We start from the raw sequence: 14,058 nt of genomic DNA on the forward strand, positions 1-14,058 counted from the left end.
GGTAGCAAGCAATGGAGAATTCTGCCTTTTTGGTTTTACCCAAGCTTATCTGCAGCTCTCATCATCAGTTGGGAAAGTAATCAAGCTGTTTTTTGACAGTTTGGGTTTGCTACACAGAGGTTCTTTAAACAGCAACCAAAGTCATAATGACAAACAGCCTTCAACACAGCTGTCCTGAAGTGGGCTTGCCAAGCTCACACAACCTTTAGTATGCAGTGGGATGCTCTTCTACTCAAAATTAAACCTCGGTTTAAGGGGACAGACTTGGAGCTAAAATGTGTAGGACTACCACCCTGCAGCACTCGGCTTCATAGATGGAAGTCTTTTGCAAAGGACACTAATACACTTCTCAACTTATGACCATAACTGAGCCCAAAAATTATGTTGCGAAGTGAGACATTTGTTGTGAGTTTTGCCCCATTTTACAACTTTTCTCGCCACATTTGTTAAATGAAGCACTGCAGTTCTTAAATTAGTACTACAGTTGTTAAGTGAATCTGGCTTCCCCATTGACTTTGCTTGTCCGAAGGTCGCAAAAGGAGATAACACGATTCTGAGACACAGCAACCGTCATAAATGTGAGTCAGTTGCCAAGCATCAGAATTTTGATCACGTGACCATGGGGATGCTGCAGCAGTCATAAGTGTGAAAAATGGTTATAAGTCGCTTTTTTCAGTGCTGTTGTAATTTTGAATAGTCACTAAATGAACTGTTGTAAGTCGAGGACTACCTGAACACTTTAAAGGCAAAGGAAACCCAGAAAGATGCAGAAATTAAGATGTTGGACTTTCATCTGAGAGAGTCAGGTATGAGTCTCTCCTCAGCCATGGAGCAGCCCAAACTATTTTATAGGAACACCGTGGGGTAAATGGAAGGAGGAGACATGATGTGTGACACTTTTCTTTCTCCTGAAGAAAAGGCAGGGTAGAAAATTTACTATGTAAATCTAATAAGCAAACAAATCCCCTTAGCGTTTAGTTTTCTATCTAGGCAAAAGAGGAATTCCTGAGGTTCAGACTTTTATAAGGGAGAGACATGGATAAATGAATGCTTCTCAGTACAGAGAGGATCCCATTATGGTCTATTAGGGAGCAAGATCCTGGCCTTTCTTTCTGAAATCCTGATTGCTGAATTGTGAACATGTTTCTGTTATGACCCTCCAACCATTGGTAAAACCCATATTAGCAGTCATCCCAGCTCAGGGGCTATTTAGTTTTCTACTAGTATTAAGTATTTAAATTGATGGTCTAAAACAGGTGGGGAAGGGTGGCCCCTTAATGGCTTGTGGACTTCAACTCCCAGAGTTCCTGAGCCAGCATTATCTGAGCATGGCTGACTCAGGAATTCTGGGAGTTGAAGTCCACAAGTCATAAAAGGGCCATCCTTCCCCCACCCCTGATCAAAAAAAAAAAAAAAAAAAAGAGAGAGAGAGATGTTCCATAGACTGATATATACAGAATGATTTGAGCCATTTCCCCCCAAAAAAGATCACTTGTTTGTACACAGTGATACCTCTGAGTTTATATTGCTCTCGTGTCCTTTTTCTCCCTGATATTCAGCTGAGAATACAAATCCTCAAAATCGGTTGGCTCAAGCTAACCATCTGATTCAAGCTTTTGTTGGTGCAACACATTAGGACTACCAGTAGTGCTCAACTTATAACCACAATTAGGACCAGAATTTCTGTGGCTAAGCAAAGTGGTTGTTAAGCGAGTTGCCTCTGATTTTATACTTTTTAATTGCCAAAAGGTTGTTAAATGAATCACTGCTGCCGTCAGTCAAGCGAATCGTGTGAGCTGTTAAGCGCATCTAGCCTTGGTTTGTTGGAAGCCAGATACAAAGGTCACAAAATGGCAACCGTACAACCCTGGGGTGCTGCAATGATTGTAAATATATGCTGGTTGCTAAGCAATCAAATTCTGAACATGGTGATCGTGGAGATGCTGTAAAGTCATAAAGTCCCTTTTCTTTCAATGCCATTATAACTTTGAATGGTCACTAAATAAATGGCTGTAATTGCCTGTAATAGGGTGCAGACAGGATTAGATACAGCAGTCCAACAACTATCAGGCACTCACCACTCCAAGAATATCACTCCTGTGTGTTGCAGGCTCTATGCTGGCTTCCTCTTAGCTTCCTGGGTGCCATCAAAGTTCTTCCTGTCTCTGTACAGCCTGACATAGCCCTGCCACCAAGATACCTACAAGGACCATCTCCAGTCAATGGATTTGAAGTGCCCAACCCTTGCATCCTGGGAGAAATTTTGGGTAATTGTCTCCTGCATAGAGGAGGAGGTGCTTTTCAGTGGCAATGCTTATTTCATGGAACAGCCTCCCATTAGAAACAAGGTTGGCCTCCTCAGTCTTGATCTTCTGGAAATTCCTGAAAACAGGTATTCCAAAGAGCCGCTAGTGAGTGGTGAGGTGGCTGGTTTTGGTGATGTTTCTGGTTTTAGACTGGCACATATATGTATTTCAAGTGGTACATTTTATTTAAAATGCTTGGGTTGTTTGCAATTACTGTAAACTGCTGAGAGTCTTGCAATTGCAGCAGAGACTGGCAGGTAGATAGATAAAATATATTTATAGATTATAGAAACCCCTCTGACAATAGCTTTACTGCAATTTCTTCCCTCCATAGTTAAGAAAATCTCCCCTTTTTAAAGAATTGACTGGTTTGAAGTATAGCAAATCAAGCAAAACAACTACCCATGAGGTTCTACTCACTTAACTCTGCACCCTGTACACCTCCAGCCCATGAAAAGCTGCAGCAAACTGAATGGCACTTCCAGGCCTCTAAGGCCAAATTACAGTCGGTTTGCTCCAGCCTGCAAACAAAGCATTTTTCTAACCACATTTAGGACCCAAACAAAGTCTGTATATAGGTAAGCCATGAGCAACCAGCAATCTGAATATTGTTGCTGGTAATAAAACTGCTATATCTCTGCCCTTTGGTATACCAACTAATCTTCTTATGATCTCTCTGGTTCTTGAAACTGGATGGAGGCAGGGCACAAGGAGTGTCACCAAAACCTTGCCCTACAATTCATAACGTCCCCATGTTTTAGAGATAAAGTGTGTGAAGGAGCATAAACCATACCAGCTCTTCAAGGAATGGCAATAAGTCCCTAAGGGAAGTGGGGAGCCATAAAGTTGGAAAGTAATAAACTTGTAGTCTGCCCCATTAGGGTTCCAGCCAAATCCTTCCATAGTATTCTATCATTTATTTATTAAACCAATTTATATGGTCCCTCATTTTGAGATAACAACAATTTTGTTTCCTGCACTCATGTCCAGGCTATTCAATTTAGATATTATTAGTAATAATTATATTTTTGTGTTCCTCAAAATTCTCATGATCACCTTGGCTTGTAAAGAATGGAAGTCAGAAAAGTATAAGGAGCAGCATAACAGAACCTGGGAACTTGGTACTTGGTTTTGTTTCCTTAATAATATTGGAACCCAAGCTTATCCAATATAATTGATTAGAAATAAAGATTGTCACACTGTTAATTGATTTCTGGCACTCACAGTCACAAGGTCTGCTGAGTGGTTGCAAAAGCAAATTAGACAAATTTCTTGAAAAAAAGGTCTATCAATGATTATTTAAGCCAGGGGTCTTCAAACCTGGCTCTTTCATGACTTGTGGACTTCAACTCCCAGAATTCCTCAGGCAGCATGTCGGGCTAAGGAATTCTGGGAGTTGAAGTCCACAAGTCATAAAAGGGCCAAGTTTGAAGGCCCCTGATTTAAACATTACAAAGAAATGGAACTTCCAGGAACAGATGCAGTATACCTGTAAATCACAGTTGCTGGGAAATACAAAATGATAGAGGGCTAATTCCTTCAGGAGTTCCTTATTTGCTTCCAAGGATGTAGTAGAAGCTCTGTGGGTTTTGTTTTCTCTCACATCTCATCTTTTAAAACTGCAACTTTTAACCATCTCACTTACGAGCTCTGCAGAGCTTGGGAAATTCCTAACAACAACAAAAAAATCTCACTTCTCTCCACCTTCAGCATTAAAATGGTCCTGCTATTCTGAGCCTGGAGGGGACCGCATTATACCTGCCTGCTGTAGGAAAGGAGGAATCTGTTCCCAAAAAGGAGATTCGCAACCCTATTTTGCCAACACAACCAGCATGGCTCAATGCACAGGAATTCAAAACAACTCACTTAGCTCTATCTGCCCAACCTGTTTTTCTCCTATATTCCATTTCTTTTTTCTTTCTAGTGCTTTTAGGGCTCGTTTATGACAAAAAAAAAAAAGTTTGTGGGTTTGGGTGAGCTCTTATCAAAAGCTAATCAGGTTCTCACAGGAGTCTCACCTCTCCTGATTCAGAAGCTTCTGGCTAGTCTCTGTGGGAAACAAAACCCAGGATTTGGATGGAATGCTCTGTAATTCTTACCTGCTCTAGGGACAGAAACCCCACAATATTTCTTGCAGCAGATGTTTGCCAAAATAAAGAGAAATTGAGATGCATCTAAATAACCTCTACGGCTGAATCTGATTCAGTACACAGACCAGCTTTGCTTGTAGCACCCAAGATAGCAGCAGTCAGCACACAGACTTTGGGAGTCTTCTTTTGGTAAAACATTCACAGCTCTCAGGATGGATACATGAGGCTGGATAGCTGGAAGAGTAAGGGCTTCACAGCCAGGGAAGGCCCAAGAAAACTTCTATACAGCTTTGGGGTGGGAAGCCAAGGCAGGAGTCATACTAAATGTTTAGCCAGGATTGGTAAAGGGGGCAATTAATCATGGTTTGCAAAGTACACCGGTGAAGGTCACATGCAAACTAAGCCAAACCACACTATGGCTTAACGTGGTAAGCAAACTCAGCTCACACAGAAAAACACTTAATTCCTAATTCCTTAATAATCTCATTGAGATATATCCCTAGAGACCAGAAAGCCCCAGTGGGATGACATTCATTTAAAAAGCCTTAAGGCCCCCTCTTGAAGAGATGGAAGTTATTGTCCCAGGTTGTGTCCTTCAAGAAAGTTATATTTGGGTATTATATTTTTGCTTTTCCTTGAAGGAACTCTGGGCATGAACCAGTGGTGGGATTCAGCCAGTTCACACCAGTTCAGTAGAACTGGCAGCTAATTTTTTGTTGCCCAGGCCTAGAATGGGCTTCCGGAAGTGGAATCCACACAGAGAACCGGCTGTTCACATATTTGAATCCCACCACTGGCATGAACCTACTGCCCCTCTCTTCTTTTAGCATTGTCTTAAATACTTTGAGCAGGACAGGCAAGCGATAGCTCTGGACCCACAGTGGCAAAAGTATTCACAAGGTGTAGTGTGTGCCAAGAGGGTCTCTGCAACACTATACAACACACATATAAAAACTTTTGACTGTTAGTTATCAATTCTCCTAAGACAGAATGTGGCTTCCTTGATTTTGGTTTTGTTTGTTCTATAAAATCTAGCTGCTGTGGTTTATAAACAATAGTTGATGGTTTGGTGGGATGTGTGAGCCTGACCATCATGACTTAAGATATGCACCCAATCAGCTATGTGTGTTTTTCAATATATTTTTCAATATGTAAGCCATCTAGAGTCATTACAGAATTGGGCATCATCAAAATTTAATTAAATAAATTTACCAAGCCATTTAAATAAGCCATGGCTTAATGTAATGCCTGAGACTAAACAAGATTACTCAGTAGACATTGAGAGAAATATACAGCTTTTCTAGCAAAAAAAAAAGAAAGAAAGAAAATCTAAATTTTGGCCTAGTTCTCCTTAAGGCAATTTAGGCTGTCCCACTTCATACTACAGATAGGGGACTTCAGGGTTTCATATTCCTCTTTAAAATAAATATTGGCAAGTAAAAAGCCCAAGTAGGTTAGAATGAAGGTTACACTAGAAACCCTGGCCTGCATGAGTGGGAATCTTTTAAACATTGCTATGTTTAACACAAAACTCTGTCACCTGAGTCCTTACACACAGCAGTTTGGAATGATATTGTTGAGTTAAAGATTTCCATGTTCATTAGGAGCAAAGTTTGTTTTTCAGGCTCAGCTCTGTGTTCAAGGAGATGACAACTTTTTATTGTTTTTATTTTTAATAGCTCTGAAGTCCAGCCATAGAATCTTATTAATGGGCTGATTAGAAATATAACCAATCAATGGGATGGTTGCAAGGATTACTGTATCTTGTGTACATTTCAGCTCTTAAGAAACTGAGAACATGAACAGGAATTGCTCTTGAACTATTAAAGTCCACAGACAAAAAGAAAAACTAATTGGTACAAATGACCTGGGCCTTTCTGCTTTAAAGTAATTGGGTGTTTTCATTCCATAGAATCCTTATTCCCAAATTATCATCTGGCACAGCTTTTGGTTTCCTTAGAAGCTCCATTCTAGCTGGGTCTGCCTCACTTCCTAATAAAAGTATTTTATGCCTGCAGCTAAAAAGCAGATGGCCTAGTTGGGCTCCCTCATAGGATCACTACTGCGCCAACTGCACAGCAGTAGAAACACTTAAGAGGGTTGTTCTTGGTTGCTCTTGAGAGAGGGCAGCAACTCAGAAGTAATCCTTGCTTTGCTTGCACTAATTTTTATCAGCCTCCCCACACCGCATCAGGTGAGTAACGGCTTCTGGACTCTCCTGAAAGCTCTCCCATTGCCAAAAAGAAGTTTGTCAGCCAACTTGTGCAGAGTCAGTGCTCTAACACATTTCAGGGAAGGAAACCTCTGCAGCTGAAATGCCATTTTCCCAGCTGAGAAAGTCTCTCTCCAACACACGCCCTCTTTTTTCCTCAGGCTGGCAATTTGTCTTCAGACAATGATTTCCACCACATGCCTCCTTTTCCCAGTGTGATTATCTTCATTCGCACACATACACAAACACACACCCTTTCCTCTAGCTAGTGCCATATAGCCTTGAGCCTGAGCATGTCTACTTGTGACAGGTAACCCTGTGTTCAATTCAAACACCCTTACTCAGGCAAGGGGGCATGGAACTGTGGCGAGGGCCTTTCGTTTGCAGGTTTCCATCTAGCCTGGTCAGCATTATTTGCATCCCTTTTATCCCCCTTTTTAAAACCCACTTTCTTAGGTCTGCCAGACTCTTAAGAAGTCTGACTGATTTCAGCACAATGAAAAGGTAGCAGCAAGCTATAGACCAGTGATGGCGAACCTTTTAGAGACTGAGTGCCCAAACTGCAACTCAAAACCCACTTATGCATTGTTGAATGCTGGGTGGGTGTGGCCAATTGGCTGGGCATGGCCCATTGGGTGGAAGTGGCTGCGATAGTAACGGCAGACTGGGTGGGATTAAAAAGTTCAATCAATCAATTCCAACTTTGCAAGATCTTTTTTTTTCCGCGAGAAGTTGAAATTGACTGAACCTTTTTTTTTTTTTTTTTTTTGCACATAGCAGTGGAGGCCTAAAGCGAAAAGGTTTTATAAAACCCAGCTGAAGGCCTAGGACTGGGGCGACGGCACGTGTGCCCACAGAGAGGGCTCTGAGTGCCGCCTCTGGCATCCGTGCCATAGGTTCGCCACCACTGCTATAGACAAATCTAAAATTGACAAAATCATTTTTTTTGTTTTAATCATAATGGAACATGTATGAACAACCACTTTAAACTTAATGTAAACTGCTTTAAACTTGATTGTAAAAAAAATGATTTTTGTAACAGTTGTCAAAGTCTGGCATATCTTACCCGATTCAGTTGTCATAGCTAACTAACAGTTTTAATTTCAACTTCTGTGGACCTCATCCCATATTTAAGAAGTTCTTAAGGGGAGGGCGTGTGTAAGTGCACTAACATGCCTAGCATTCGTTCCTGTCACATTTTAGGGTGTTTTTTTTTCATTCTGTTTGTTCAAATTTATAATTTTTGTTTGACAAATAAATAAATTAAAAAATTTACCTGGCTGCCTCTCATGGGTATCTAGATTTTTGCAGCCCAGAAAGTGTAATGTTGAAACTTTTACTGATCCCTACAAGTTCCTGAGATGGCTGGGATCATTTGGACTTAGGGAAAAGTGCTTTAGTACATTCATAGATATGCTTTTTCTTTAAGAGTACAGGAGGTATGCTAAAAAAAAAAAAAGGCTAAAACCTGACTGCCATCTTTCACACATAGAAACACACTTCTGCTAAGCATATTTTCTAACCTTCATCCACCGGTCTCCCAAATTAAGCCACTCTTGGAAACAGGATTTCTTAAATGGATGTGTGAATTTGTTCATGTCAGCTCACATTCTTTATGCAACTCATTGTTCAAAGCCCTGTATAGTACTGGTCATTCAAAAACAACAGCAAGCGGGCAGATCCCAAATCCACAACCAAAGTCAAGAAGTAGCAGCAGCCCTGGAAATCCAGCAGACTTGCCAAATTAAAAGAGAAGAACAGGAAGCAAGGAACTCTTCCTTTCCAGTGGCAAAGTCAGGACAAGTTAACTTCCATTTGAGCTATACTACTGGTATTTCAGACAGCTAGGGAAAGGCAGCTTGATGTAACATTTCTCCTTCCCCTCCCTAGAGAAGAAAAAGTTAAATAAGAATGTAATTTTCCCACCTAGAAAATCAGGGTGTCAGAAAAATCCTAGTTGCTTTCCCTTATAAGCTACCTTTCTACCTGCCAGGAACTATAATCAGATTAAATGATTGAGATATAAATGATCTCACAGAGGCTTCTTCTTCAGGGAGGGTTGTGTATTACTTTCTTCAGGATAAAACATGGAGCCAGATCTGCTTTGGGGGAGAGGGAGCACGTTACAATATTCTTTCTGTCCTGAAGCATAATTCTGGCAACTTTGCTATGACAGAGGCACTTTCCACTATACGTGGCTCATTAACAATTTGAAGTTGCCCAGCATGAAGACTGCAACCCTACAGATTTCTTTAGCAGTAAATTGCACCCAAAACGCTACTTCTTACTGCCGAGTAAATACAGTCTCCCTCCAATTTCCACAGCCCACACATTCAGGGATTCAGTCTTCTGCCTGCCTGCCAGCCAGCCAGCCAAAAAAGCAGTTGCTAAAGTAGCTTAATCAGGTTAGAAAAGCTATGGGTCGTACTTGAGAATTAAAAAGCTGTTCTTTCATAGCTCTCCCCGCCCCCCCGCCCCCCGCCGCCCCAACGCAGCTAGCATGTGCACTAAGTTATTCTTTGCACCTCTCGTGAACTTTGCGATCGGAGCCGTGGTAACTACGATTTTTTTTCTAACCAACAAAAAACAAAACAAAAAACCCTGCTCACCAGCATTCATTTGGTCTTCCCAGGCTGTGAGAACGGGCTCCGCTTCTCGGAAAGATTAGGAAAGGGCGCTTTTTTCTCTCTCTCCCTCTCTCCCTTTCCTTACAGGAAGAAAAAAAAAACCCGTCTTGCCATTCTTTTGAAAAAGGACGTGTAAGTTTCTGTGCACTAGGAACGCACTTTGTCAGATGCGTGAGTGGGTAGATTGCGCGCGCGTGTGAATGTTCCCACATATATCCCCCCCCCAAATGGCTTGAAAGGTCGCAGTAAGACCCTATGCAAAGCCTCTCGGCAAAGGGGACGGCGCTGGTGAAAGGAAGCCCCTTTCCCTTTCACACCTTCTAGTGCTTTTAGCCGTTCTTTCCTGAGAACATCAGACGGCGCACACATTTGATGGGTTTATGATAATGATGATGATTTTTTTTTTTTACAAGCAAGCGGCCGCTTGGCGCAAGGATCGGGATGAATCTGAGTGCGAACGTAAATAATGCGGTCCAGCTCGCCTTCCCCACTTGCTCGCCTTTACTCACCTATTACAAACCTCCGCCTTTCCTGCCTTTCGCGCATCTTGCCCTCTCCCCCCTCCCTCCCCCCCCCGTGGCCGTCGCTCCTCCTCTTGTCACCCTTCCAAGGAAAAGGCAAACCTCCCCAGGGACCCGAGGCGGCGCTGCCGCTTCCTTTCCACCCTCCTCCTTAATGCATATTAATGGCAACGCATGCGCCGCCTGTCCTTTCCCCTCCTCTTGTGGCCATGGGCTAGCGCGAGGAGGCATTCTGTTCAGTGGGGCTTGCAGGACGGGCGATCGGTTCCCTCCTTCTCCGGCTTTTTTTTTTTTCCCCGCTCACCTCCCCCCCTCTTTTCTTACGCGCGTGTACTTATTATTTTTTTGCTGCTGTTGTTGTCGTCTTTGGGTGTCGTCTATGTGCGTGTCGCGGGGGGTGGGGAGGGGGGCTCGCCCGGGTTATTGTGTGGCCTTGATCGAGAGGTGGCAAGTGATCTGCAAAGAAAGAGAGGCGGAGAAGGGGGGCAGAAAGGGACCAGAATAACCATCGCTAGTTATATATATATATTTAAAAAAAAAAAAACAAGAAAGCAAAGGGGGGAAGAGGGAGGCCAAGGAGAATAAAAGGAGGCTGGGCTGCTTTGCATTGAAGATTGGGGCGCTATTGAAAAGCTTTTGAAAAGTGGTGTTGTCTTCCACCCGTGCGTACTTCGATTCGGGGAGTATATTAGAGCCGGACAGCGGCTGCCACAGCAGCGGCACCTTGGGAGCGTCTCTGAGCGAAGGGGACTCTGCAGGAAAGAGGCATGCTTTTATCAAAGAGACCGCAGCTCACGGAGTTTTCCCTAAGTCTTTTTCTTGCGCTGTTATGCTTGCGAGTAAAGGTACGTTGCACATCTCTCTTCCCGCTATAGATTAGAGTTTGCTTTTTAAAAAAAAAAAAAAAAATAACTTACAAACGCATCTCAGTTCTTTCTTCTGCAATATAATTAGCGTACTTAATTTTGCACAATGAAAATGGAGCAAACGGGAGGGGGGAGAAAAGGTTCTTTAAGACTCCGATGGACCTCGTGCTTTACAAACTCCAGGTCCCCCCCCCATTTTCATGTAAAAACGCTTTAATTCAACATATCTACCCAGTTCGAACAGCCGGAGATAATTTCTAAAGAAACTGCCCCGCCCTCTTCGCAGATTTATCTAATTACACCAAACTTTCCAAAGATTGCTCCATTTCACTTTTTCCTACAGGAGTTCTGCTTTTTTTTTTTTTTTTTTTAAGAGCTGATTGCAAAGTGACTTACAATCGTACGGCTGTAGTGGCTAGATTAGAACTGGATTTGCTCTGTGTACGGGTTGCTATTACTGACTCAAAGAGATGGTTTTTTTAATGTTCCTTCCAGAGACCACAGCATGACACCCCTTTCCAACTCTGATTTTTTAGAATTTCCTTTCTTGCTTCTTTCCTTTCTTGCTGGGGGGGGGGTGTTGAGAAGGAAGAAATACATTTGTGACTTTAGTTTTCATAGCTTACTTGGTACTTTAGCGGAAGAATAGAAGAAATCTGTTTCTTTTTACAACCTGTGTGCTAAAACTCTGTTCCTCTCCCTTTTGTGGGGAGGGTCTTTCTTAACAGGTGACTCTAACATCAGGCCAGTTCGAGTTTGAGATCATATCCATGCAAAATATAAACGGCGAATTGCAAAATGGAAATTGTTGTGATGGGACCCGAAACCCAATTGATAAAAAATGCACCAGAGATGAATGTGATACCTATTTCAAAGTTTGCCTGAAGGAGTATCAGTCCCGCGTTTCTGCTGAGGGCGCTTGCAGTTTTGGATTTGGCTCTACCCCCGTCATCGGTGGGAATACCTTTAATTTAAGATACAGCCGGAATAAGGAAAGGAACCGGATTGTCCTCCCTTTCAGTTTTGCCTGGCCGGTGAGTGAAGCGCTTAAGGCATCCTGCCACATTTTGTGTGTGTGTGTGTGTGTGTGTGTGTGTGTGTGTAAAGTGCTGGCTGCGTTCAGTATTCTTGGTGGAGTTCTTGGCTTCCCTTTCTCTTTTCTGTCCAGCCAAAGAACAAGGATTTGGCAAGCATGCACAAACCTTCCTAAGCTAGAGACCTCTACTGCTTGGTCCGATTTAGTTTAAGAGAAGTAGGAGGTTCAGGTAGCTTGTACCACCTGAAGTATAAATGTATTCTCTGTGCATTAGCTCTACATTCTTTGAAAGTATGCTATACGGGAGTTTCCTGAGAATTACAAAGGTCACAAGTTCATGTTACCGATTTTATTTTTCTTCCCAATTAGTTCTTGTGCCCGGAAAAAAGGGAGGGGCAATGCCTCTCCTGGTCCCTGGGTGAAATGTAGCTTGCCAGAAAAGGGCATGCTTGGGGAGTCCTCCCTAAAGGCTTCTCTGTATTCTCCCTGGTACTCATTGGAGCTGATGCAGTGCCATCTTCTCAAAGAATCTTGAATGCTTATAAAGCAGAATGAAAGCCAGAGACCCGCCTTGCAATCTTCTGATCTCCCCTTGCAAGCCACCATTGCTGCTGGCCAGGCAAAAATCTCTCTCTCCTGGAATCATGGGTTCTTTGAGGTTAAGTGGGATGGATACCTATTCTAAAACACAAGGATTTACATTGGGGAAGGTTTGAACTTTAACTTTTGGAGCAGGCCCAAGAGTAATATTGGCTGTAAATAATCCAGTCCTTAAATAAGTGGTGAATCCATCTGTACCTTATGCATATCACTTGTTCTTGATGAAGCTTCTTTGCAGTTGAGGATGTTGATTAATCTATTTCAGAATATGCTATCTTTGCTCAGGGCCAAAGCTGAACAGTATTTTAAAATAAACAAAACAGCAACAACTTTGGCCAAACATGTGGGTTCCATCTAACATCCTTGTTGAAGATGCTGAACAGTTGTATGTTGAGAGTGGTTTCAAAGACTATGTCCTGGTTACTTTGAAATCCTGAAGAGAATCTGCCTCTCCTTGAAGAGGGTCTCCCCCCTCCCACTGGTTCTTTGGAAGAGATGCAACTCTGAGGTCTCAGACACAAGATTGTGTTTTCTTATTGGCTCAGATTACTAAATTGGAGGCTGTGGAGGAATCAATGGGAGGGATGCCCAAACCACCACCTCTTCTTCTCTAGTAGTTACTAGCCGAATTTGCCAAATGCTGTTGTACTGCCTCCTGTCTGCCTGTGTGGTAAAAAAAATCTTCAGCTCACTCATTTTTCTCAGCTTATTGCCCCCTCCCGACTTTTTTTCTTTGTTTTTTTGGGGTGGGGTGGGTGGGTGGGAAGGGATTGAAACCAAATGCATGTATTTAAAAAGATGTGACTAAGTACAAAAATGTTCTCTATTCAGGGCTGTATAAGCCTTGTGGTTGAATTTTACTGGGAATAAGATAAAAGCCATGTCAACCATGCCATAAAAAGGGGGTACGTTTTTTAAAGAGTGGTGTTTGATCATGGTCAGGGATTGCCACATTTTTATTAAAACTTCCGACTTTTTCTTTTTCTCTTTAAATTGAGGGAAATCTGTTGAGGATGATGCCTTGTTAGGAAAGCTGTCTCAGGTGTCATAAAACAAATTGTTTCTGCCTCATTACCAAACAGTGACTTGCACTTTTGCAAAAGGGAGCAAGGATTGAAAATGGTTTGTTCTAAGAAATTTGGTAGAATGCAGCCCCACATATAACTTATAGCACAATCACTGTCTATATTTGGAACCAGGTCTGACTGAGGTCAGTGAAGCTTACTTCCAGATAAATCACTATAAAAATGGAACCTTTGATCTGGAAAGAACGTGGAGAGTATTTAAAAGTAAAATGCACTTGTCTGCCTCTCTTTATGTTCCAGCATGGCCATGTGCTTTTTCTTTCCAACTCATTCAGAAACACCAGCCTATCTTTTGTAGGAAGCATTTTGAATTAGGCACGACTTAATCTTATAGTAAGCTCTTTGTCTCACCAGGTTCCTTAGTAGGTCTGTTTCTAAAAGCACTAGCTGTTTATTTTTTATTTATTTGTCAGATAAATCATTTCTTACCTAAGCATTATGATGGACAATATATGCAAAAAAGACACCAAAATTGATTTAGGGTTGGCAAAACATTTCTGAATCAGAAATCTGATTCAAATTAAAGCTAGTTTCTACAGCGTGAACAGAGGTTGTGTTTTCCTCTAGAGCTCCTGAGGCGTGGTGCTTTTTCCTCCCTTTCATCCATCTAGCTGGGCGTATTTGTTTTCCTATCACAGCTCTCACTTTTGTTGTTACCTGTCTTCTGCAGGCGTGCTTCAGGCTTCATGCTACCTCTTGTTCGCTAAGTGTTAGG

The 14,058-nt window shown here is 42.3% G+C and overlaps 1 protein-coding gene and 1 long non-coding RNA gene across 2 annotated transcripts in view; one reads left to right on the top strand and one right to left on the bottom strand.

Annotated features, from left to right (window-relative positions):
- Window positions 1–9,717, bottom strand: part of LOC120315310 — a 64,206-nt gene extending 54,489 nt beyond the window's left edge. The window contains exon 1 of the long non-coding RNA XR_005558654.1: window positions 9,218–9,717. This is a non-coding gene — a long non-coding RNA (uncharacterized LOC120315310). The remainder of the gene's footprint in view (window positions 1–9,217) is intronic.
- A 273-nt stretch (window positions 9,718–9,990) lies between these two features.
- The window catches only part of JAG1 (jagged canonical Notch ligand 1), a 56,685-nt gene continuing 52,617 nt past the window's right edge, over window positions 9,991–14,058 (top strand). Inside the window, exons 1-2 of the mRNA XM_039359398.1 lie at window positions 9,991–10,601; window positions 11,351–11,656. Of these exons, the coding sequence (XP_039215332.1) occupies window positions 10,524–10,601; window positions 11,351–11,656 (384 nt within the window). The 5' untranslated portion in view covers window positions 9,991–10,523. The remainder of the gene's footprint in view (window positions 10,602–11,350; window positions 11,657–14,058) is intronic.

Source organism: Crotalus tigris, unplaced genomic scaffold (assembly GCF_016545835.1).
Source record: "Crotalus tigris isolate CLP2741 ecotype Arizona unplaced genomic scaffold, ASM1654583v1 scf7180000019070.2622420, whole genome shotgun sequence".
Classification (NCBI taxonomy): domain Eukaryota; kingdom Metazoa; phylum Chordata; class Lepidosauria; order Squamata; family Viperidae; genus Crotalus; species Crotalus tigris.